This window comes from Anastrepha ludens, chromosome 5 (assembly GCF_028408465.1).
Source record: "Anastrepha ludens isolate Willacy chromosome 5, idAnaLude1.1, whole genome shotgun sequence".
NCBI classification, from domain to species: Eukaryota; Metazoa; Arthropoda; class Insecta; order Diptera; family Tephritidae; genus Anastrepha; species Anastrepha ludens.
The window spans coordinates 74,140,754-74,167,896 of record NC_071501.1 but is presented as its reverse complement, the minus strand read 5'-3'; the positions used below and the strand labels follow the sequence as shown (position 1 = coordinate 74,167,896).

Here is a 27,143-nt window from a genome sequence, read left to right as displayed (position 1 = left end):
CGATAAAATTTTCATAGGAATGTTAATCACAGATTTGTAAAGAAAAAACAGAACTCAAATCAGTTGAGTTAGAGCGTCAGCTGGCGATTGTTCTGGGAACTGTTCAAGGCAATCATTAATCTTCATTGAGTTCATTGAGTGTTAAGGGCTCCACTACGGTTCTGCACTCTGGTAAGTATGAGAGATGATTAGCTCCAGTTTGGCACGATTATTACATGTTGTGAAGAGAGCCGAGACAGTTTTGATAGTTGAAAGTGGTAATGCAACGAAGAAGTAAGAAAGTTCAGGAATAATCGGGGATCAAACGTAAATTTATTGGGTTGAGGAATAAGTTCGTAACGTTTTTACCGAAGACTTTTATTTAAAAACTATAATTATATCAATAAGTTAACCAATTATATATCCGCCGTTGCTGTACACAATCTCTTCCCACCTCTCGACCAACTTGTTGATGCTGTTCCGCCACAAGTCGCCCGGTCTGGTGTCAAAGAAGTTGTTGAGCCAGTTTTTAAGGACCTCTTTGTTATTGTTCATATGGTTTGAAGGCGTTGTCGTGAGGGACATGGTCAATCAGGTATTTCCAGTCGAATAGCCTCATTCAAGACGGTGTAGCTGGGCAATGTAGGGCTCCTTGTTGAGGGCTCCATGTTTTTCGAGCATTTCCCAGTGCACCAGTTGAGATGTTCTTCATCGAATTCAGAAGGATTTCCGCTACGGGACATGCATCGTCGTCAAAGTCACCATTTTTGAACTTTGCAAGCCATTTTCATGCTGTAGACTGGCCTATGACACCTTCCCCCTCCTTACATGTCGCAAATGTCTCGGGCTGCTTCGGTAGCTTTTTGACCTCGATGAAAAGCAAAAAGAACAGGTGTCGAAATGTTGATTTTTGCCTCCTGGGTATTCTATTTCTAAGTCTCAAAACTAATAAAAAATTAAATAACTCAAAAATACAATTAACATAGTTTTGTAGAGCAGAAAGAGTTCTATCGAATAAATACTTATGGTATCCTTTGCCAAACAGCAAACAAATCGTTGTAAAATAAAAGAAAATGGCCCCTATTATGAGTTACATTCGATCTTCGATATTCGTTGGTTGTCGAAGATCGAAAATCGAATGTCAATTTGGTATTATGAGCGGTGCAATCCTGTCGAAATTTTCGTTGTATACCGAATTTAGAGTCGAATGCAATTTTGCTTTCGATTGTGTGGAGTATTGTGGGAAGACTTGTTAAAATGTAAGTTGTTTGCGATTATTTATGGTTTTATAGTAACCAAAAAATAAATATATGCTAATTTTGTTAATTTTATGCAGGTCGAAAGTCGTAAGTGCCAAACAGCAATTAGAAAGGCTAGTTGCATTATTGGAAGAGAATCCACAATTCGCAAAAGGGATTTGCGCCAAAGTTCAAGCAACAAAAAAATGGAAGGAATTTACAACGGAGCTGAATTGCTTGGGACCACCAGTTAGAACGGCAGCAAAATGGATTAAGGTTAATAATGGTTTTTTTTTGTGATATTTATAGAAATACATTTTTATTTTCCCTTGGCAGGTATGGGCTGAAATATGTAGAGGAACTGAAATACATATTTTTTTCGAATGACGAATAATTGAATAAAGAAAATTTATAACAAAAATAAAACAGAAACTGTGGCGTAAAGGTTTCTATTTAATACTTTTTAGATTTTTCTATAATATTCTAAGAATTTCATTTCTTATGTTTTCTGCTTCTCCGTTATTTGACTCCACTTCAATGTCTTCAGCATCATCGTACACAGTGGGTTGAGCAAGTCCAGCATACCTTCATTACCAATACTCAATTGGTACGATCTCTGAGCACAAAATCGCAGAACTGTGGCTAGCTTTAAAATATTTAGAATGGATTTGGCTCGGGTGCACTGCTGCAACTGGTTTTCTGTACTGGGCAGTAGGTTCATAAACGCCTCTTTAGATAATCTAAAGTTCTTTAAAAATCTGTAAGGAAATTTCTGTAATATTAAATACGTCAACACATTTTGAAAATTCTAAACTTACTCAGTGGAAGCCATTTCTAGGGGGTTGGATGAGCCCCGTGTTTTCTACTTCTAGCTAGTTCCACTAATCTTTCATCGTCCGATTAATCGTCGAACCACAACTCCGTTGTACTTACTTTCACAAAAAATACTTTTTTTAACTTTTAAAAATGTTATTAGCAAAGAATTTCAACACAATCGGTTGTTCTTTTATTTTAATTTGCTGTATCGGCTGAGAAAAAATTATCTATTGTAAATGCGTCGAGCGATCGAAATTCACAATAGTCATATTCTTCAACGAATGAGCACCATAATACCAAATGAAAATTCGTTCGATCAGCACTTTCGACTACAGTCGAAGATCGAATGTTGCTCATAATAAGGGCCAATATAAAAACGCTATGAACTTATTCCCCACCCCAATATTTGTTGTTATTGGCCATACCTGCAGTGTCAAAGTACTCACCTTTGAATATTCAAATTAAAAGATCCATTCATTTTTGTTTCTTCATTATTTATTGTAAAGCTTTTTCTTGATTTCAATGAAAGTTCTTATGTAGTTATAATGACTTGATTTCTATGAATACATACTTAATTTCGCATCCGATTTCACAAACTTACATACGTATCAGTTAAATTTCGTTTTATGTAATGTGGTATGTGCATTTTTTTCTCTTTTTTCTTTTTTCAATTAACTATCGCTAATATACTTACACATGAGGGTAAGCATGAATATAACGTAAGGCTTTGAGTCGAAAGTTGTGCCAATTTCGAAATCGTTTAACAGTGTTTCTCAAGTTTTCATTTAGTACGCAATATGTACAACATGTGAGGCAAAATAGTTTATGCGTGTATTGGTAATGATGCTCTAAGTCAGTTGTATTATTTTATTTTATTTTAGCACTAATTAAAATTTTCGTTTTGGTAATCACTAATTAAAAGCCTAATTTAGTAATTTCAAATTAATTAACTTTGTTATTTCATAGATGTTTTTTTTTTGTTTTTTTTTGTTAAGTGTTTCCTAATTAATTTCATTTTCAATTAACTTTTGACAACGCTTACTATCAAATAATTGTATTTTTTACAATATTTATAATTGAATTTTCAAATACTTTTTTCGTTTGTATAGTTATTGTCTCTAAAAATTGGAAATGAAAGTCGAGCGGGTGGAGAAAGGAAATATATACATACATTTTGATGGGAAGCGCGTTAAAAAAAAATACCCACAAAAAATATTATTGTAAAAGGCAATTATATGGCAACATTTCGAGTAAAAATTAAGTACATTTTTGAAATCTGGTGTGCAAAAATTTTACCTTACAAGAAAAGACGGAATACAACTTTTACTTTATTTACAATTGAAAAATAAAAATTTTGAAGTATTAAGTAAGTAAAAGTAAAAGTATTTGCCGAAATAGAAAAAATAATATAATTCTATCTTGTTTTAAATTACTCGTATTAACAGCAGAACAGGCGTGAAAATCGTATTTATTATCGAATAATAATCGAAAATAAGCGAATTGCCTTCTTTTAACAAGTGCTGTAGTATTGAAGAAAATTTGCTCCTACCTTTCTTGTGCATCGTTACGTATCTTATTGATTTTGGAAGATCTTTTTCATAACACCGGTCGACACAATTTTTGGGTCTGGCTTATGCTGAATATCATATATTGTTTACTTTTACGTTACTAATAGAGGAAAAAATCAAATTTTTCACCAAAGTTTGGTTTTGTAGAAACCAGTGCATTTTTTCGAAATTTTAAAAAAAAGCGAAGTACCTCCTGCCATCGAACAAACAGTCGGCGCACTTGCGTATGGGCACCCACGTCACTGTTCACAGCTATGATTTCGAGGTTGTAAAAGACTTCGTATACTTAGGAAACAGCAGCAACACCGATAACAATGTCAGTCTTAAAATCCAACGTAGAATCTATCTTGCCAACAAGTGCTACTTTGGACTAAGTAGGCAACTGAGTAGTAAAGTCCTCTCTCGACGAACAAAACTAACCCTCTACAAGGCTCTCATCATGCCCGTCCTAACGTATGGCGCAGAAGCTTGGACGATGACAATATCCGATCAAGCTACGCTTGGAGTATTTGAAAGAAAGATTTTGCGTAAGATTTTTGGACCTTTGCACATTGGCAATGGCGAATATCGCAGGCGATGGAACTATGAGCTGTATGAGCTTTACGACGACATAGACATAGCACAGCGAATAAAAATCCAGCGGCTACGTTGGTTGGGTCATGTCGTCCGAATGGATATAAACGGTCCGGCTTTGAAAGTATTCGATGCGGTACCAGCTGGTGGTAGCAGAGGAAGAGGAAGGCCTTCTCTGCGTTGGAAAGATCAGGTGGTGAAAGACTTGCTTCTTTTTAATTGATTGATGATGATTATTCTTAGCACAAAAACATAAAATAATGAAAAAAAAATTCCAAACTGAATAATAACGTACAGTTCATTTTCTATCCTCGACAGTACCAGTTTCTTGAAATTTTTTCACCAACCTTTGAATTTTCAACTCGGACGATTAATTCCACCAAACAAATTACGAATTTTGCGATTTCTTGTTCTTAAAGCCAATCGGTCATAAAAGCGATCAAATCATACAGTCTATCATTCCAAAAAGCATTTAACACGCTTGCACGTATTTGCATTTTAATAATGCTTGCAGGAAATGTAATGAACCGGGTACAAAAGATGCCCTGGAGCAATTTCTATGTTGCTGTCCGGTGATCGAGAAAACTAGATATGCTACCTGGGTGCTCTCAGTTTTGAAAGACTAGAATGTATCGTATCGCTTAAGCATAATCTAACCTTAACTACCTGCATACACCCGCTATTCGTTATAACAAAGTGATGATTTAAACAATCTATCCGAATGGAATAACAGGAACAAATTATCGCTTAATATCAGTAAATTTTTCCACATAACGATCAATAACGTTTTAAATCCAATTGGCTTTACTTATACCATTTCTAATGTTCGTCTTTCCGCAGTAAATGAATTTTCGGATCTAGGTGTTGTTTTTGACTCAGGACTCTGCTTTGTTAATCACATTAGTTTCATTATTCCTACAGCCTATTCCAACTTGGGCTTTCTGCTACGTTATGCGCGAGACTTTAAAGATCTTTATACTAGTAAAAAGCTTTATATGGCATTTCCCTAGTGAGGTCAAAGTTGAAATATGCCTCAGTAATTAGGAAAAAAATGTATACTGTTTACTCCCAAAACATCGAATGAGCTCAACACAGTTTGCTCCGCAATCTTTCAAATATGCACCTATTACTAGACCTCTTAATGGAATTAATAGAATTTTTAATAGTCTCGATCTTGATTTCGCACTTCCTAGATCTCTATTTTTATCTAAGCTGAAGTCAAATTACTTCCTAGTCTTTATCTTTAAATATTGTATTATATTTAAGTAATTTTTTACCTATAGCCTGTAAGGTTTGAAACAATATACTTAATACTAACTATAAAAGAAACCAAATGAATATTCATAGCGATTTTATGGTATGTTTGTATGCACCCTTCCATAATCAAAAATCTTATTGATGTAAAGCATACAAAAGCAAACTTTAAAAGCTACTAATGGATAATTTGGCATGGTGAAACGATTTCACAGGCTTGCCAAAATCAGACCGTTAACCGACAATCACCTGATTGGCTGAGCTAACCGGAGTCATAGCACAAAGGTTTATTTACAAAAAAAACCGAGATTGTGTTGGTGGCATACGAAGAAAATCAATACAACCATCGCTCAAATTACTTCGTTAACTTCTGAACAACGACTGATTGGACGAGTGTGTGAATACGTGTGAAATTAGCGGGCAGAATTCTGGTGCCGAGTGCCTGCTGACATGGCAGCCGAGCTACTCGCTCAATTTCGTCTTTCACAATAGCTGAAGGCCAAACCTGGTTTGGTTCTTTTCGATGGCTAGCATCAGAATTTATGCTTTGAAAAAGGAATCCAGAAAACAGCTTTTTGTTCGACCTGTGTAATAATTTGTGTACAATGGTTAATTTAGGCTGTGCTTGAGAGTTAATTTTCTTAAAAAAAGTATACGTAATATATGCATGTTATTCGTATATAGAAATATACATACATAAATATGAAGTACATTTTGAGAAGTGCAATGAATAAAATTTTTAAAAATTGCAATTAAACATTTTTTTTATGATGAAACAAAAGTTATAAAACTTAACAAAAATTAAAAAAAAAAAATATTAAAAGTACAATTGGCAACTAGGAATATTTAAAATATTTTGATCTAATTTTGGAATAAATACAAATTGGCAAAAGTGAATGTATACAAAAAAAAGTAGATTCTTTAAGTATTTGACAACTTAATTTTCAACTTTTGGGCAGCCATTTTTAGGTCATGACTCGAAGTTTCAAATTATTTGGCGTTCATTTGTGTTAAGATACACATATGTACAAGAAGGCGCAAAATTAATCATCCAATATGTTTTGAAAAACTTTTTTACTAAATACATATTATATCTCCATTACAAATATTGCAAATGTCTAGTTCACCCGTGCCAAATAGGATTGGCGTACGACGCCATTTGCAAAAATTGTAAATCTCCCGAAAGTGATTAATTTTGCTACACCTTGAATATGCCCAATTTTATATATTTTATAATACAAACTTTAAGGCATACATATGTATGTGTACCCTTTTGAAATTTTGATACAAGGAGAAATCAGCTGGAAGCTTTGATTTTAGTGTGCTTACATACCAAAGAGCAGAACGAATATACTCATTCAACATAGGCTATGTGAACTAAATACATATATATATATGCTGTGCACTCATTTCACAAAGGTTTCCCACCACACCTTGATGAAACGATTTTTAAAAGATTGACTGGAAACAGCTAATATAAAAAAATGGAGGCATATAGCTTCGAAAATGGATGATATGTAAGTGCATTTAGTTTTGAATTTTTCATAATTGTAACTATTCACATATTTTCAATATAAAATTAGTGTAGTGGTACTCTGTGTAGTGATGAATCGAGCGCTAATTAGGGACTAATTTGTGTCACAACGCTATAAAATAGAGTATTATGAAAGAACTTTAAAATTTGCGAAAAAGGAGGTGCCAGTAAAGTTTGGAACATTCTTTTTTTTGGCTATTTAAAAGATGACACTAGAAAGGAGATTACTTTTTTCCACATGTGCTATGAAGTTTACAAAGACATTTTGGATATATCTCAATTCATACATAAAGAATTTGAAAGATGTCATGCGCTCGTTGCTCAAATCAATTACTTGAAAATGTGATTCACTTATTCACTTGAATTTTTGATTTCAACCATTGAGTAAGGAATGATAGAGTTACAAGCACTAAATTTTTAGCAAACGGGTGAAAAGAAGAGGAAGGACAAATCATCGCGACAAGTTCCAGAGATGAAAAATGATGTCATTTATAGCGAATCGTGATATATTTCTGAGCACCCGGCAGGGCACTTGTTTCGCTGCGTCGTGCAGTGCTTTCTAAGGAAAAGATAATACATTTTCTTGTCCCAAATATAGCCGTATTTAGTATTGTAGAAGTGCTTCAGAAAGAAAAATTTTTAATCTTCATCTTAGTCTTAATTTCATCGAAAATATGAAAGCTATGAAAAAAAAACTTAACATTTGGGTTGAGCGCACTTAACTACGTAACTCCACTAACTTACACGTTTTTAGCGAAATCCAGCCATTTTCCGATGTTTGGCCAATTTTTATATGGAGCTGCAGCACTGTGCGTCGTTTACCCTTCGTGTATATGAGCAAAGACATCAAACTCGTCTCTATAACTACCGTCATACTTCTTACTTCACAAAAATGAGACACCACAGTATATTTGAGTGGAAATGTGATGTCAGTACTGGCAAATAATCTTTGTAACTCTCGTGACTCTCTGTTATTACTGACACAATGTTTCAATGTCAATGCATGCTATTTTTACAGATCACTGAGTGGTTGAGTGTGTAGGTAAGAAAATAAAGCGAATGATGCCATCCATTCTGCTCTCTGGTGCCTATGCACCTACATAACTGAGCATTAAATTAAGTTGTTAGCTTCAAAAATTGTAAACGTTTGCCCAATGAAGCAGTAGAAAACAAATACAAATTGAATCTATGTATATACAAATTTGTTTTCTTGGTAAAATGTTTTGTCTTAACATTTTAATGTTTCCTTTTATTATTTGTCTTTGTAGCCAATGGTTTTTTGTTTTTTCTCATTAATTTTAGCTGTCAGTTTTAATTTGATAAAATTTTGCGTATTTTTGCTTGCCAATTTGAACTACAAATTTAACGATTTCATTTTATTTTTTATTTTTTTGTTGGGGTGTTTTGTTCAATTACTGTTAGGTTATGCTTATTTATGACTAATACTAATGTTATAAAAATAATTTAAAACCCATGCATTCACGCCGTCTCTAACCGACACACACTTCATCAGCGCACACTAACCTCGTACTACTACACTAAAGTTATCTCTATTACATACTTATACATGTTTATCGTTAGGATTCTCATTTCTATAGCATCTCATGTCTCATATACTTATGTACATACTACATATGTACATATTTCTTATTCACAGTTTAGCGTCTAGAGAACGTTTTGGATTTCATTTTTTGTTTTCACCTTTTGCTAATACAGTCACATGTTGAATGCCATTTACATACATAAAATGCGCGTTATTATTTTTTAGTTAAAAAATTTTACTGTACAAAGTTTCTAGACTGTTCATTTGCCCGCTACATATGTAAATTCATACATATTATAACATACATGTACCATAATTTATTTCTAACACCAGTTTTTCTATCAAAATTTGTGAAAATTTTAAAAAATTAACTAATAAAGTAAATCAAGTTGAAATAATAAAATTATTGATTAACTAGAAAATTAACTAACAACATTGAATAAATAAAATCTGTTAGAAAATGGAAACATTTGTATTTCTTAAAATTTTTGTTTGTTACTGTTAGTTGCAACTATTTCACGCAAAGGAAAATATTTCTTTTTTATTTTTATTTTTTTGCACAGCCGTTAGTTGCCAAGTTTCACTTGCTGCTGTACAGTGTTGCTAAGTAGATGGCAATTGGTTTTGTAGGTCTACTGCTATTTGTTCTAATTTTACTGTTAGTCAATGCACAACGTTCATTTAAGTACTTAAGCACAAATGCAGCTTAAATTACAGATAAATTAATTTGCGCAATTATTTAATAATTTTTGTTTTTCTGTAATTTTTGTTGAATATTTGTAATTTACAACTACATACATATTTTTACGTATCATGTTTTTCTACAATGCTGTTTGAAGCATACTTCATTTTCTTGTTATTTTTATTTTTGTTTGTTTGCATATTTTTCTTTTCTTTTGGAACAATTGGAACACATTTGCTTGGAATAAAATCACATAATCATTATAAATTGAAGAAAATAACAAAAACAAAAAAAAAATCAATTAAAATGTTAGCCTTCACATATCTTTAATTTTCAATTTCAATTATTTTTTACATTCATATTTACAGTAGGTAGAAAAAGCGTGGAAAAGTTAGTCGGTTACGTAACTTTCAGAATAATTACGTACATCTTTTGCTTTCAAATTAAAAAGAAAGTTCAAAATAGAAAAGTGTCTTCAAATGTTGACATTAGGGTGGCACAAAACAAGAAAAACAAATTTCTTGATGCTACCTTATAAATTTGTTGTTTGACCAAAAAAGGAGACAGCTCATTTTTTATTTTTTCTATTTTTTATGTTTTAAATTTGTTTTTATTTATTAAATATTAACGCGTGCCGCACACTGAAAGTTACCATTGAATTCGTATAGGAAAAAGTCCCTTTAATATTTCATCTCCTGTTTTAATATTCTTTCACAAATGTTCAAAAAATGTTTTAGGTAAAAAATAAAAAAAAATATAAGATAAAGTTTTAAAATTTGTTAAATTGTGGGGGCTTCTCAGGGTCCACCACGGCTTGGGGTAAGTATTAAAATTAAATAAATAAAAAAATTTAGTTTTTTTGGTCATAAAAAAGTTTTCTAAATTTATAAATTAACGAATATGTGCAATTTCCAAATTTCTAAAAAAATTGTTCAAATCTTTAAAGTTAAAAAACAAAAATACCTATCTAATTTTTGTTTTACTTTTGGTCTAAGACATTTGTTTTAAATAAAGCATATGGTATCATATTTTAAAATGTACTTTTCCGTTAATTTGTTATAAAATGTTTTAATTTTCGTTCCCAAATGTTCAAGAAATGATACTCTTAGCTTTGAAAAACAGTGTCTTAGACTAAAAGTAAAAAATAAAAATTAATCAAAATATTAAAATACATTTAAAAAAATTTTTAATTTTAACAAAAATTTAATTTGGAACAAAAGAAAATATTTATCTTTTTCCTCTTTGACATTTCTCTGACGTTTTTTAAATTTTGGGGGTTTTTGGCATCACGGCATGGGGTAAATATTACAATAAATATATAAAAAATAATTTTTTGAATATATTTTAATTTTTAAATTAACGGATTTGTGCAATTTCTAAAAAAACACGATTTATCTAAATTTTAAAAATAAAAAAAAATATTCAAATCAGTTTTTTATTTTTTTTTTTGTGACCACATTTGTTTTAATAAAGCTTTGGGTGCCATTTTTTAAATATTACGCACGGCTAAATATTAAATAAAAATACAAAAAACAAAGGGTGCCTAATTTTTTTGGCCATAGAACAAATCAAAAGAGTAACATTAAGAAATAAGAAACTTTCTTTGTTTGGTGCAACTTAAGTACTTTAACGAGCAGGTTTTGTAACTCACTTTCGAGTGCATTTGATTGAAATTTTCTGGCAAAAGTATTAAAATTCACGCGGAAGTGCATTACAGAACCTGCCCCATAGACACATATGCTCTATGATGGCAAAACAAATTTATTTTCTTGATGCCACTCCCTCGAATGTGTAAAACGGAACTAACTCGTAAGCATAACTCGCAGATTTTTTTACAATTTACAATTTTACAAAAGCAGCGTTTGCAAATGTTTTTTGTATTCGCACGGCAATTCATATGCGACCGCGTACCGTTACTTCATCAGCACACCCCAAAAATTTTAGCACACATTTTATGCTCTTACACTAACAGAAATATTGTGCACATTTTCCACCCTGCGGCTTGCCAAGCCTTCAGATAATCAAATCATTATATACATATGTATGTATGTACACATAAACATACACACGAGTGTATCGCTAATTAAAAACTACTTAACAAAAACTTATTAGCAAAAAAGTTTCATAACTGAACGAATCTACTTACGCATACAACTAATCGTTGTCCTGGCTTGACGGCGCAACAAACTATCCATAGCCTTTTTTATTTAACTAAACCCTTCTCCCTTCAATACTTATTACTACACAGAGCCCACATACGAAATTATACCTTGATTAGCGGTATTTATTGGCATTTAATTTATTTCATTGGGCATTTACCGCACGAATCGTTACTCTTACACTCTCCTCTTCTCTCACTATTTACTGTAACATTTCATATTTGTATGCCCAACGGCTTATACGCCTCTGCTGACTGCTGCTGCCGCCGCTGGCAAGAAGTCGCTGTTATAGTTGCGCGCGTCTACTATCTCAAATGATGCTCTCATCATTGTTGCGTGTCAGCCGTATGGTGGTTGTTGTATTGTTGCTGCTGCCACTGGTGCCACTACTACCATTTGCGCCGCCACTTCCACTGCTACCACTACGATTTCGACCACCGCCACCACCAACGCTGCCGCTGGTCAAGGTTGTCACAACAATACTCTCATCGTCATACAAATCAATATCTTCATCTTCGTCGTCATCATATTCCGAATTCGATGTGGAGAGTAGTGCGGTGGTCACTTGATTGCGCAGACCGCTAATACCCGTTATACCCACTAGACCACTGCCACCACCTCCACCAGCGCTACTGCAGCCCATTCGGCGAATTTGTGCACGTGGCGTTAATTTCGGTAGGAGTGGTTCTCGTCCGGTGCTATTGCTGCTACCGCTGATGGTGCGCTCTCGAGTGGTCAAAGCGGCGCTGTCCCAATCATCGCCCGTCGGTTCGCACAGGGACTTGGAATGGCCGTGCTGATAAGTCTCCTCGGGGATAGTGTCTCTGTAGTTGGGTGTGAGGAGATTAATTGTGAATCGTTTGATTTTGAAGCGCCACATATGATGGGGGGGAGCAGGGGGTCAATTGAAAGAAAATTTTAATTATAGATTTTTTTTTATCAAATTAAGGGGAGTGTGTTGTTGATATGTATATGATTTTTAAGCAACATTTGTATGTTCTCTTGAAAATTACATATTTTTTAGAATATTTTCTCTTAGAAATGTCGCACTATATGATAATGGAAAATTTGTATAAGCACGAGAGCCAAAAGCATGCAGGAAGAGTGGTTTAAGAAAAAGCTGGGTTTTTTTTTCAAATTTTAGTTCATAATAAGCATAAAAAAGATGAAATGAAAAGCGAAAGAGACCAAAGCGCTGGTGAAACCATAGGCACGAATGCAGTTTGAATGTACGACTGCAAATTCTTCTACAAGGCTGAAATTTCTTAGTTTGCTTGGGTAAAAAGAAAAAATTAACAAAATTTTAAGAAATTGAAAAGCAGTTTAGATAAATAAAGTTTAAATATAAAATGCTGAAATTTATTCAAATAAATCGCCAAAAAGCTGTGTGAAGTGAAAGCATAAAAATGTGAAATATTAAACGATATGTACATACACATGTGAACATTTTGGTAATGTATAGAAGCATTTTAGTTTTAAAACATCGAAATATTTAATATACGAGTATACACATTTTATACATACATACAAGTTTATAGGCGAGAAACAGGAAAGAAACGGGATTAAAAGTAATTTTATGAAACAATAAATAAGGCTGTATTTACAATTGAAATATTCATTAGGATACAGTACTCTCATAATTGTAAAGTTTACGTTTTTTAATAGAAATAATAATACTGAATATGTTACCCACTAAGGCTATAAAGTCTTAGCACATTTATTTCTTAGTATGAAAATATTAAATGAAATACTTTTTGAAACAGTAAGACTTTTTACCAACCGAAATTTTATCAGCTAAATTATATTAGATAAGGTGGTATTAATTGTTATCTCATACAAGGTGGCGCAAAATTAATAATCCCTTTCTTACTTTGAATAACATCTTTACTAAATAGAGAAAACATGATTTTGAGTGATCGAAATGTTTATTTTGACCTTTACGCACTCCATTGCTTGTCTGCATACTGCAGCTGTCTCGTTCACAAGCCTCAAATATGACGCCATTTGCAAAATTAGAAATCTTCCGATATTTAAACAGTTGACTGCAAAAGAAAGTGTACACCAAGATTGGGTATTTTGCAGCACCACTAATTTTTTAGTGGTAGTTAAAATAAGCGTTTCATTATCACCAAATCTTCAGTTTTTCGGTGTTTTAACTATCCGCTTGTGGCATTAATTATTTAGTGCACTATGCCCAACTCTGGTGTACTCTAAATATTGACAAGTTTAGACTATTTATTTATTTACTTTATAATTTCAATCATTCTTTTCACAACAAAAACCATATAAAGCAAAGTTTCAAACTTTGCACACAATTTGTAAGAATTCGGTGGATTTTCATCAAAATTTCAAAGTCTTTACTCAGAATTTCTGCAAAACATTCAATTTCATAGCTCATTTAATTTTGGTTTTGGTAAAAGTAAAAAGTAAAAAAAAAGTAAAAAGTTTCAAATAGGTCAAAAATTACACTGATTTTTAAAGTTTTTTTGTTGCTCGCGGTCTTGTGCGTATTCACCATTTAACGCCTACTCCACATTTTTTTACATCGAAGAAAACACCCAACACCGTCAGAAAAAAAAAATCGTCAGAATTCAGCGCGATTTTTGAACCATTTGAAAATTGCACTTTATTAGACCAAAATTCAATAATCTATACTCAGTAAAAAGTTTTAAACTTTGAATTTTTACAAATTTTGTACAAAGCTCGAAACCTTGCTTTATATGGTTCTTGTTGTAGTATGAACTATATTTTTGTAAACAATTTAGTGAAATTACAAAATAAATGAACAGTCAAAACGTACCAATGTGTGGTGTACGCTTTCTTTAGACGCTGAATGCTTAAATAATTGGCTTTTATGCGTTTAGTGGGTGTTCGGCCGAGCTTCTCCTCCTATTTGTGGCGCGCGTCTTGATGTTGTTCCACAAATGAGATTAGGTGGAATAGGGTGATTAATTTTGTGCCAGTTTGTATGGGCATATTTTTATGTATAATATACATTATACATACATATCCTATATGTATATTTAAAGTAAATTTATATATTGCATATATCTAAAATAAATAAATAAATACAGTTTATAATATAAATATGTAAGTATTCAAAATATTTAAAAAAGGTTTACAAAATTAAATTCCTCAGAAATAATCGAGTCCTTAGAAATTTGTATTTTCTAATGCGTATGTATGTATGTATGCAGGTATAATAAAATTAGAAGTACTTGTGTTGCACGTCCAACCTCGATCTAATTATAGAGTGCGTCTTGATGTTGCCTTAAAAACGAACGAAGGTTCAACAGGTTTATGGTTTCGATAGAGGTTGTGGAAAATCGAATGACAGCAAATGAAAAATTGTTCAAAGTACTCCGAAATGGAATATTTAGTGATTCGGTACTGAGACGGTCCACCACAGATATTACTACTAGCACATATGACCTTGAAGGATTTTTAGACCAAACGTCTCCAATTTGTAGTATGTATCTTAATGTTGTTCTATAACTGAAGGAACTAACAGTTTTAAGCTGCTCCAAAGGGTATATTTTTTCTTTTATGAGACGCTGATTCATTGTATAATTTCAAATTCTTTTTAGTATTCATTGTTCACAGTGGATATGACAACCTAAGCCTACTGTCGATCACGCTCAAAGCCACTAGACTATGGAATATTGATTCGGTACTGAGACGGTCTTATGCTACTCTTGAAAGCGAAAAATCGAGAACAACATCATTATGAACGGAATTTAATTCCCGGAAAGCACGAGTAATGGGAGCATTACTGGCATAGTTAGTTTTAAAGTTTCGCCCATAAAAAGGGTAGAAGGGTAGACATTAAATCGAATCCTTTCCAACAAGTAGAGACAATCAATTACTCCAGTAATAATATTATGAGTAAAATACAGATACAGTATAGACCTAGGAATTTCTAAGGACTTGAGACTTATAAGCATGAGACGATCAGAATATTATGGCATGAGATCAATAAAATTCAGAGACCAAAGGGCATATTTGAGAAAAAAATATTGCACACGTTCGATTCTATTGATAACTTGCTGACTACAAGGTCTCCAAATAAAAACAGCATATTCTAAATGAGATCTGGATTTTAAAGTAATATAATATAATAATATATTTATATGGTTATTAAAAGAAAAATTGTTATCATATATAACGCCAAGGTTTTCGAGTAAGATATTTGAAAGCACTTACATAGATAAGTGCAGCGAAAGTCGTGAGTTCTTGGACCACAAGTAAAGCCTATTCATATCGGCTTGAAGTTTAATGGCATCCTCTTGAGTCTTGATCGCTGAGAAGATCTTAAGGTCATCAGCATAAAGCAAAAATTTAGCAAATGAGAAACAACTTTTATGTCATTAATAAATAACACAAATAAAAGCGGCCCCAAGATACTTCCTCGCGGAACACCAGAGGTGGCAGCAAAGGGGGTAGAAGAAATACCATCAATTATTACAACACAACGTCTATTGCTCAAATAAGAGTTTATCCATTGCAGAATGAAAGCCAAAACAAGCTAATTTTTTAACTAAGATTCTATGAGAAACTTTGTCGAAGGCTTTCGAAAAGTCAGTATAAATACAGTCGACCTGGAAGCCAGCCGAGAAAAAATCAATGCAGTATTCACTAAAAACAGCCAGATTAGATACTGTAGATCTGTTAGCAATAAACCCCATTTTTAGAGGGGTGAGAAATTCATTTGCAGAACGACGCAGTCGGTAGTCATAAAGAATGCAGTTTTTGTGGGAGACAGCCCATAATGAAATTTTCCAAAGAATATATTTGTAGACCCTTTAAGCCCCTAAGTCCTTTTTGGAAAGGACGTTTTAGGTATTTGTCAAATAAAGGTTACAAAGGACCCTCTATGAGAGACAGTAATGGGTTAAAATGTTTTACAAAAATACAAAATACTGCTGAATGGAAAATCCTCAAGTATATAATGCGGTGTGCAAAATTAATCAAATGACGTCGTACGTCAGTCATAATTGACACATGTGAACTAGACAGCTGTAGTATACCAACACTATACTATTTTTTCAGTAAACAAAATTGGATGATTATTTTTGTGCCAGCATGTAGAATGCTTAGCCTCGAACGAATAATATTTGGAGCAGATTGATTGCAGTTTTGTCGCGTAGACAAATCGATTCTTGCTTAACTGAGTAACTAATTTTTAACAACAACTAAAACAAGACGGACAACGTGCACTTTTTGTTGCGTAGAGGCTTTCACTAAGGGGACTCTAATCGCCAGCATATTCAAAATTCGCTATATAGAGGCTTTTGAGTCGGCTTGAAGTGGCTTTTGTTAACGGTACTTTAATCATCAATATATTCCAAAGGTCTGCATGCTTAAAGCTTTTTCATTATATTGGGTATTTTTTAAGAGCTCAAGATCTTAAAATGATAATACAAAATAGAAATATTGTTGGAATGATTTTGTTTTAGTATAATCTGGTAAATAATTAAATGATATTTACTTTTTGAATATGAGATCTGGCATAAATCCGCCGCGGCTACGAGTTACATGGTCACGATTAATGTTGACTTGCCAAACTTACTGAACAGAAATGTCAACATAGTTCGCCATTTTCAGCTGTTAGAAAACACTTTTTCTTCATTTTGGTGTTTCACCTAGATTCGAACCTGCGTTCTCTCTGAATTCCGAATGATAGCTACGCACCAACCCATTCGGCTAAGGCGGACGCCAGATGGGTAAAACACTGCAATATTAGGCCTGACACTCAACGCTAACTAACATTCGATATCAACATTCAAGCCTCTCGTCACACAATTCGCCTAAACCTATTCATCTTACACATTTCTTTCTCTCTAAGCAGTTAACTGAGAATTTGATAGAAATCGGGTTATATGTGGAACCAGGGCGCTCAATGCAAAGTTCTTGTTTTTTTACAAATCAATTTAATATGAAATACAAAAACACGCTCGGAGCACCCTAAAAATAAATTACAGTAATACATAGAAATGAGTTGTAAAGTATTAATACATTAATACAAAACACATACATATGTATAAGTATGTACATATGTAAGTGTAGTATGTTAGTTACAAAAATTGAGGGGTTAGTAAATTCTACAATTTCGTATCGGCTGGACAAATTTTTGCGAGTCATACTTTAAAATCTAACATTACTTACTTTTTTCTAACTTAAATTGGAAGAACTCTAAGCTCTTGTGTGCATACATAGGCATGTACGTAAGCCGTTGGGTATTTCCATTAATTAATTTGCACGATGCCAACCTAAGGAGTTGTTTTTTTTATGTATGTGGTTTATAGGCGCTCTCTATCTTTACTGTATTCGTGTATGTTTAGTAGATAGATATGTATGTAAGTGTACCCATAGTCTTTATGATACAAATACACACGGTATGGATGTAGCTCAGAGAAATACTCGCAGTGCTAAGTCCCCTCTTAATAATAATAATAATAATAATGCATGTATGTGTGTGTATGTTCATTTTAAAATGCTTAGTGCGGAACCACTACAAAGAGAAGCTTAACAATTTCATACCGTTTGAGTGTTTTGTGTTAAAAATATGTATCTATTTATATGCATGTACACATGTTTCCTTTCCATAAAAGCGTTTATATGAGTGTATGTGTGTTTGTAGATTCGTTAGACACGTTGATACTGGAAATGTATACTGTAAGAAATTCAAGAAATGTGATTTATTTAAGGACAATCAGTCACAAATGAAACTCGTTTTTGGAATCTTAGTTTAGAGTTTTTTGTTTATTTGTTATGTTTTCACCTTTTAAACGCCACCGAGATATGAAATAAGAAAATTATGATGGTTTAGTATAAGGTAAAGAGTGGCGTAAATTTAATCACCCTACCGAAAGAATTATAATTTTGCAAAATAAAGATTTCTATCACTCAAAATCATTTTTCTTACTTAATAAAAAAGTTATTTCAAATCAAATTGGAAGATTAATTTTGCGCCACCTTGTATTAATTAAAAATGTTACAGGTTTGCATTGCTCAAGTGCAGATTTAACAAGCAAAAGAGAGTTAAATACAAATATGTATAAGTACATTAGGGTGCATCCATACAAAAAAAAACCGAATTATTTTTCCATCATAACCATAAAATTTATAACGTTCTAAGCCTTCCACCATAAAAAAGTTCAACCACATTTTAAGATATACACGAGTTGGACCGATTTGGAAGAAGCTCCAAAAATCGCGTTTTTTATTAAATAAAAGTTGATTTTAAAAATATTTTTAAATATTTCAGATGAGAGTTTAAGCAAAAAGGTCTACACAAAAATGTTGAAAACTAAAAAAAATATACAAATATTGCGAGAAACTAATTTTATTTATAAAATAACAATGCTGCAAGGTGCCTGAAGTTTTTAATATGATGATTTATAATTATATTTCAAGTAAATAAATAAATAATTTAAAAAGAATATAAAACAACTCGATTTTTGGAGGTATTTCCAAATTAATATTAATCTTCTTATTTTTCCGAAATATTTAACCCAACATTAAAATATAATACAATAATATATTATAATATAAAATATATTATAATATATAATAGTAAAATAAATTTTATAATCCCGGCGGAAAAACAGCAACCTTTTTTTAATAAATGGAGTAGTTAAATATAAATTGGCTTATCTTCTGTGCTAGTATTTCTGATATACCTTTTTCTTGATAACTGCATGGTGTCCGGAGGCAGAATATATATATATAATTGGCGCGTACACCCTTTTTGGGTGTTTGGCCGAGCTCCTCCTCCTATTTGTGGCGTGCTTCTTGATGTTGTTCCACAAATGGAGGGACAGTTTCAAGCCGACTCCGACCGGCAGATATTTTCTATGAGGAGCTTTTTCAAGTCAGAAATATACGGAGGTTCGCCGTTGCTTGCCGAGGGGCGACCGCTATTACCCTGATTCGAACCTACGTTCTCTCTGAATTCCGAATGGTAGTCACGCACCAACCCATTTGGCCACGGCGGCCGCTATTAGATAGAATTAAGTTTTAAATTTAAAGTTTCTCCCAAGCCGCTGAGCGTATAAGTAAGTGGGGAGAGAACCGCGCTAACTTTGTCATTCGTGCCGGCCAATGATTCGTATGCAACTGCTCGTCGTAGATTCTGTCGACTTTAAAATTTTCGACGTTTGGGTGATGCCCCAAGTGAAGATTTGATTCGTGCGGGAGCGAAAGTTCCGAACAAAAAGATTGGTGGCCAACAGCCCACGGGGCCCAGTTGAAAATTCATAACAAATAAAAAGTTTGAACTCCTCGCTATAAGTTTGCACGATAATCTGCGTCGATCCGTGCGCAAGAGAGCGACTGCCCTAGGTATTTAAAAGAACTATTGCGTTTTCATTGAGGAAGGTTCTGAGACCTCACCCCTTCAAAATTCAAACCGTGCAAGCGCTTAAGCCTAACGATTACAATTTACGTAAAAAATTTTGCGCAAAAAGGATGCAAGAAAATATCACAGTCCCAAAGTGACGGTTTAGTGGGCATTGCCAAGCAATGGATTAATTGTACCATACTTCTTTGAAAATCGTCGAGGGCAAGCAATTTCTGTGTACTTTGTCTCTTATCGGCGCAAGCTGAAAGATTATTTTCTGTCAATAATACGAGAACATCCGTCCTTCAGTACACAAACATGGTTTCAGCAAGATGGCGCCACGCCGCACACGGCCAGAGAGACGCTACAGTGTAATTTCTTTCCTAACAAATTGATACGCCAGGGCACCCAGGTCGCCCGATTTTGCCCTTATGGACTTTTTTTATGGGAGTACCTGGAAAGTAATGTCTCTGAAACAAACCCAGCGACCATTTCAACACGAAAAGAAAATATCATTCGCGAGGTTAATGACAACCCGCCATCAATTCTCCAGAGGAGGCACGGATGCCAGATTCCAAGAGTGTATCCGATGTAACAGTCAACATTTAAAGGAAGTAATTTAAAAAACATAAATGCGGTACTTCTCTTCTTTATCTAAGCTTTTGTCATTAAAAATTCTTCTTTAATTCAGCTCTTAAATCCTAATTCTGCCGGACATCCTGTACAATTGTGCTGAATATTACGGGCTAGAGAGAATAGGCTATGAAATGAAAAAGGTGTCTATAACTAGCCTATTAAATTTTACCACTATTTCATAACGAGTTTCCTTTTCACTTTACGGCACTGCCTTTACAGCGATTACGAAAATTGTTTCGGCTTTAAAGTATAATGAAAGTGCATGCAAATATTTGAAACAGTATAATTTTGAGCTAGACTCTGTTTCATTAATATTTTTGGAGATAATAGAATATATGTACCGTTAGAAATCATCGCCACACACATCGACCGTGAGATCAGACTGCATATCTTAAAATCGAATATTCTCCTTAACTTTAACTATTTTTATGAGCTTGAAATTTTAATATGTATTCATAAAAATATATCTCCTCATCTCAGGTACCCCTATTTTCGTGTTTGCTGCTGTACATACTAAAAACTTGAAATGAAGAAATCAAATCATATGCATACATACGCATGTACATGAAAATATTTCAGGAATATACACATTACAATCGCATTAAATTCTTTGAATTAATATTTAATCTCTAAATAGCTTATTATAAAAATTACTTAAAATATAGGCTTACTACGTCTTTTAAAATTTGATTAAAATGCATAAGAGTTGAGCTTAGACTACAATATTTTGAGCAAAGTAAAACATGCATTTTAAAAAGCTTCATAGTGCATATTTAAAAATACGCTTTACAGAATAATTTCGATTTACTTGTGCTAAATAAAAGGCTTAATAATGCTCAGACCACAATCGATTTGAAAATAAGTTGCAATAGCGGTAAAGAGTTTGCCGCGCATGTAACGTTCGGATCGAGTCTGATGATCGTGGCAATAGTTTTCTTACAATAAATGCTAAATAGTTGAAAAAATGTTAATCGATAAATTTTTAAGTCCATTTTAGCCTACTTGTGAGCTACCAAATAAATTAAAACTACTATCATGCGTAAATCGTTTTAAAAAATATTATTTTTCAATGCTCATATTTGTTAAAGAGAAATTAGGTTTTGATTATTATTTTAACATAATGGTTTGATAGAAAATGTGACCCAGATATGTAAATGTAGGTGTAATCAACGATTACCATTGAATAATTTATTAATATATAAATTTTGTTATTAATAGTGGTTGCCAAAAAAAAAAACACAAACAGCAACGTGACATATTGCAAAGTTTCAAGCACATTTTTGTACTGATTTTTTTGTATTTATTTTTATCAAAATATATTCCCCACTACAATAAAATCCACTAAATCAAACTTTCAAACTTTGTACAAAATTAAAAAAAAAAAATCTATAAATTCCTATCAAAATTTCAAACTTTCTAGTTAGAATTTTTAGAAAGCTTTTAGGTACCCAATTTTGTAGCCCATTCAATGTTGGCATTTAACCCTGAGTACTAATGTTAACCGAATCGACTAACATAGTTCATATGGTATTTCATAGCACACTTTTTCTCTCACTATGCCGACCGAGCTCAATCGCGTAATCTCAATTGCCGATGGTATCTTGTTATTGCAAAAAGTGTTGTTGTACTTAAAATTTACGAAACTTTCAGGCTTCTTTTTAGCAACATTTTGTTCTCGAGTTGAGGCTAGTACTAACTGCACAGTCGTGAAATTTCGCCAGCAACATGCATTTGGCTTGCCGTGAAATGTTGCTAGCAACATTGATTATCAAATGAGAAGAACGTCAAAGCATCACGAGCATCGCCTTAGAAGCAATTGGCAAGTTTTGTTGAGAAAAGTTATTGTAAACAAATTAATGCACACATAAATGTATTATATTGACAGAAAAAGATATAAAGAAGATTTATTTACATTCTTTGCGAAGACTCAAGCACTTCATTCGCAAGCGAACTGGCAGTTTTCGCTCAACTTTAAATGGCACGCGCATTTTAAATATATCGATGGTTTTCGAGAAAAGCGACACAACTCAAATTCGGAGTTTTGCCGTTAAAAGCAAAAATCAACTACAGAGTTTATATATTTTTATCTGGAAAAGCGTCATAAGCGAATCTTGAAACAATTCTGAGAGATGGCGTTAGTGTCGTTTTGTCAGGTGATCGAATTGGCGCGTCAATTATCTAGAAAACTGACCCACCTCAGTATTTTGTATTTTTGAATTATGTCACTTTTCTCGAAAACCATCGATATGTGTAAACATGGTACTGGCATGTTGCGTACTGTTGAGTACTACTTTGTCATGAGGTACGAAATTTCACGCGTATTTCACGCCAATGCAATTTGTATGGATTTCGACGACCATTTCACGTGAAATTCAGACTTAGTACTGTACTTGAGAGGTAAAGAGCTTATGTTGTTTGTGTTTTTGCCATTTCAGGTTGAAAAAATGAGTTCCAAAAGAGCTTAGCTAACAATTTTATAAAAAACAAAGCGCGGAATGACCAAATGTGCATGCGCGAAGTGCAATAAAAGCATATGTGGATAGCACAAAGTTGAAGCCTGCAACAATTGCTCTTAAAACGAAAAAACGTATTATTTTTTAAACATTTATTTTTAATGAATTTCGCATTGCGAAATTCTTTTATTTATGCGTTTATTTATTTAAAAAATATATATATTTATTTTTATTTATTTCAAAAAATCAAATATTAAATTAAAAAAATATATAAATATTATTATTTTCCCTTAAAATATATTAAGTTTTTTTTGTTTTGGGAAAACTATTTTTTAAAATGAGTTTTTTAAAATTAAGTAATAACGAAAGGGCAAAACTTTTATTTTGTTACTTAGAATAAATGAAAATATAGTAAATAAACTTTTGTTGATGATTGATGCCTAGGAACCGACTAAACCAGTGCTATGGGGGCAGCCCTCCAGTAGTTTAAAAATTACCTTTTTTTGCTTTAAAAATTCAATTAAAATCTAAAGACTGTCTTTTAAATGTTTCAAGCTTAATAGAAAGTCTGAAAAGTTACTACAACGTCAGTGAAGTGATGAGAACTTTATCGCGTTGTTCACGAAATACGTTTTTTTCCGCCCTGTTGAATATAACTCAAAAAGTAATCAAGATATCAACTTAAAATTGTACAGGGATATTCTTTAGCATATTAGCCTTTGCATGTACCTTAAATTTTATATTAATTATCAGTAGAAATATTGTTGTAATTAATTTGTTTATAAAAAGGGGGTAATTTTTTTCTTTTTCACTTCAAATTTTCAGGTTTTTTTGTTTCGTTAAAAATAAGTAAGTGCAAAGCGGAATAACTTATTTTAATGAAAAATGTTTGTCTGGTTGATTTCAGTTGGCTGTACATTCCATGGCGCAAATTAAAGAAGAGCCACGTTTTAGCAGCTGTAACGTAGCCATTTTATTTTTTTTTTTTACTTTAAAAACAGTTTTGTATATTATATTCATTTATTAATATGTAATTTATTTTACGATATTAAATACTCTCAGTTTCTCGCAAAAAATGATTGAAAAACACATGTTGGTCGATTCGACAAAGAATTAGCGCATGCGCATAAAAATTAGCAATAATTCTCTAGGATTAAATTGCCTAAAAGTGAAAGTTTTTTTGTTTTGGTGACAGTGTTGCGCATTTTCTTTCATATAATGAATGCTCTAAATTTCTTTTTTGCAATATGTCGCGCTACCATTATTTTGCCCGCCACTGTCTACATTAACGGTAGTGGTCATGTATGTATATAAATATATAGCACACATACATACATACCTGCACATGTGTGTGTGTGTACACAAATATAGTAGTTTAAGAGCTGCTTATGAGTTACTTAATATCAATTTTTAACTCCACCAACTTTTCAAAATACTTTTTTATGGTATGCTTGATATTATTAATTTCATGTGAAGCATATGAAGGGCGTTACTTTGTCCACACTAAATACATACATATATGTATAGTACAACTATATATACAATTAGCTTACAAAAATACCAAAAGCTCTTTTCATTTATTACATATTTAATCATTTAGTATGTATACTGCATACAAATACATACATATGCGTGTGTATATGTTACTTAACCTGCTATTGATACTCTACTAACTGTTTTTAAATATCACCATGGGAAATTGTAAAATTTTTACTGTTTCTTTATATTCAGATGTACGCGCGTACATACATACATATATGCACATAGCCTGCGCATTCATTCACGTCCAACTTCATTTCCAACATCAAAACTTCAAATAGATTTACAATACTTCTCAATATTCAAGCGCTCGGCAGTAACTACTCAGCAGCTACTCGCACTATCGCTATTGTCAAATGTTGTAGAAGTAGGTATGCTGGCATTTGAAGAGGCTGTGGTAGCAATATGGGTAGTTATGGGAGTAACAATAGCCTTTGTGGTAGAGTTAGTAGTAGCTGTAGTGGTTGTAGTTGTGGTAGCGGTATCGAGACTTTTAGTAGCTACACTGGAAGTATTATAATTACTCATTAGGTAGTCGCAGTTGTTGTCGTATTAGTTGTTAATATAGTTGCAGTTGTATTCGTAGCTATGGAATTTGTAGTAGTAGTAGTAGTAGTGGTGGTAGTAGTAGTAATAATGGTAGGAGTAGTAGTACTATAAGTAGTGGTTGTGGTAGTGCATGCAGTTGCAATGTCTTGTAATGGTGAGTTAAATTGAAAAACTCTACTGGGCCTGCGTCCAGTCACAATAAGTCTGTAAATACAATATAATACATACCAAATAGCACAAAAAAATACTGTTATTTATGGCATTTTAATGCTTTGTACTAAGTTTGGTAATCAAAAAATATTCAAGAATTCTGTTTTTTTATTTTTAATTTTTTTATTATATTAATATTTAATTGCAAAGAGGAATGTAAGTATTACTGATACGTCACCAGCTCGTTTTGGTGAGTGAATGCAATTATGTATAAATATGCGCGCGAGTGTATGTGTATGCGGCACATGTGCAGGTTTCAAGAGGTAGTCTAAGGGTGTATTGTAATTTAAAATATAATTTAGTAATTAAAGTTGTGTGGGTCTAATTATTTTCTAGAATAGACTAAATACCTACATACAGTGGTCGCACAATTTATTCGTACACCCTACGTAGTACGTAAAAAACTTAAGCCTTGCGCAAAATATCTGCTGTGACAATATACTTCTTTTGGGCCACTGTAAGAATGTTATATTCCTAACGAATTTCCGCAAACAAAACACCCGTTATTTCTCAACTCACACTGCAGGTTCAAAGGAAAGCAGGCAGACGTAGCAAAATGCTGCAAAACATTTATTCGTACACTTTGTCGCTGCAAAAGTAAAAGTAAAAATCGTTTGTCTTTTTACTAATATTGCTGAAAATGAGATAAGATTGGTTTTTCTTACTTTTTAATGTCGCTTCAGTTTCAGTGGCGCGTAATATCTCGACTGAAAGTGACCAAATGGGACGAAGTGCGGATTTACCATTAGAAATGTGTAAAATTGTGCGAAATCGGCAAAATAATTGGCAAATAGCATTCTACAGTGCAAAGTGTTATTGCTAATGATTAATTATTGCAATACTGTTAAATTGGAAGCTAATCATCACCAAGTCAGAAGCGAAAAATTTCGACTCCTCGTGAGGAACGCAACATAGTAGCACCAGTCGCGCAAAATCTAAAAATTACCTCCACGATACTATGCCGAAATATTCAAGAGCCTTTGCATAAAAAAGTAAGTCCACAAACAGTTCGTGAGTGCCTGCATAACGCTGGTTATCATAGCAGAATGGCACGCCGCAAACCCTACATTTCAGATGTTAACAGAAAGAAGAGATTGGAGTTCGCCAAACGCTATATAAATGAGTCAGATCCTTTCTGGGAAAATGTCATATTCAGTGATGAGTCGAAATTTAATGTTTTCGGATCAGATGACCCTCCAAAAGTTTGGCGAAAAGAAAATACAGAATTGATTAAAAAAATCGTATTCCTACCGTTAAGCATAGAGGAGGAAATCCAATGGTTTGGGGGTGCATAGCTGCATCTGGTGTGGGAAAAATGGTTTTTATTGATGATGAAATGGACAAATATCAGTATATAAACATTTTGAAGAATAATTTGCATGATAGTGGCGTTAAACTTGGACTGGATGCTGGAGGGTTATTATTGCAACAAGACAATGACCCAAAACACTCAACTTATCTCGTGCAATAATGGCTTATTTACCACTGTAAGCAGATTAAAACTCCACCTCAATCAGCGGATCTGAACCCAATTGAGCATGTCTGGGAGATTTTAGAATCAGAAATCACAAGAACCCAAGGTATTGGTACCATAAAAAGTATGCTTCGACGTTGGGAAGCAGTTATTAAAGCTAAAGGTGGCACAACAAAGTACTGAGCACTCGTTTTTTCTTTTATTTTTTTATTAAAATATTCTTTTAATTTTGAATAAAATTGCACCTTAATTCGGTATCTTAAGTTCTATAATTCCAGAAATGAATTTGGAAGTTTTTGTTCCTTAAATATTAAATAAAAATGTTACTTTTTACGAATATATTAACACTTTGTTCTTTTGTATTGTATAAATCGTGCTAAGTATCAGGTGCATCTGTTTATAAACTGTGAGTGTACGAATAAATTGTGTGACCACTGTATGTATATGAAAATCTATATTTATAGGCAATTGCATTAAATGAATTGTATATTTTGCCGGTTGTGTACTTTAATAAATGTGCAACTATGGACTTAGTGATATTCTAACCAAGCAAGGAGTAATTTTAGTAAACGCTAATTTATAATTAAACCAATGA

At 32.9% G+C, this 27,143-nt stretch overlaps 1 protein-coding gene across 9 annotated transcripts in view; it reads right to left on the bottom strand.

The window, feature by feature from the left end:
• Nucleotides 1–3,100: 3,100 nt before the first annotated feature.
• Nucleotides 3,101–27,143, bottom strand: part of LOC128864276 (sodium/hydrogen exchanger 3) — a 170,668-nt gene continuing 146,625 nt past the window's right edge. For 5 of the 9 annotated variants that reach the window (XM_054103851.1, XM_054103852.1, XM_054103853.1 and 2 more), the window contains one exon: nt 3,101–12,170. In XM_054103851.1, coding sequence (XP_053959826.1) covers nt 11,657–12,170 — 514 coding nt within the window. In that variant the 3' untranslated portion in view covers nt 3,101–11,656. The other 4 variants (XM_054103855.1, XM_054103856.1, XM_054103857.1 and 1 more) reach the window with 3 other exon arrangements.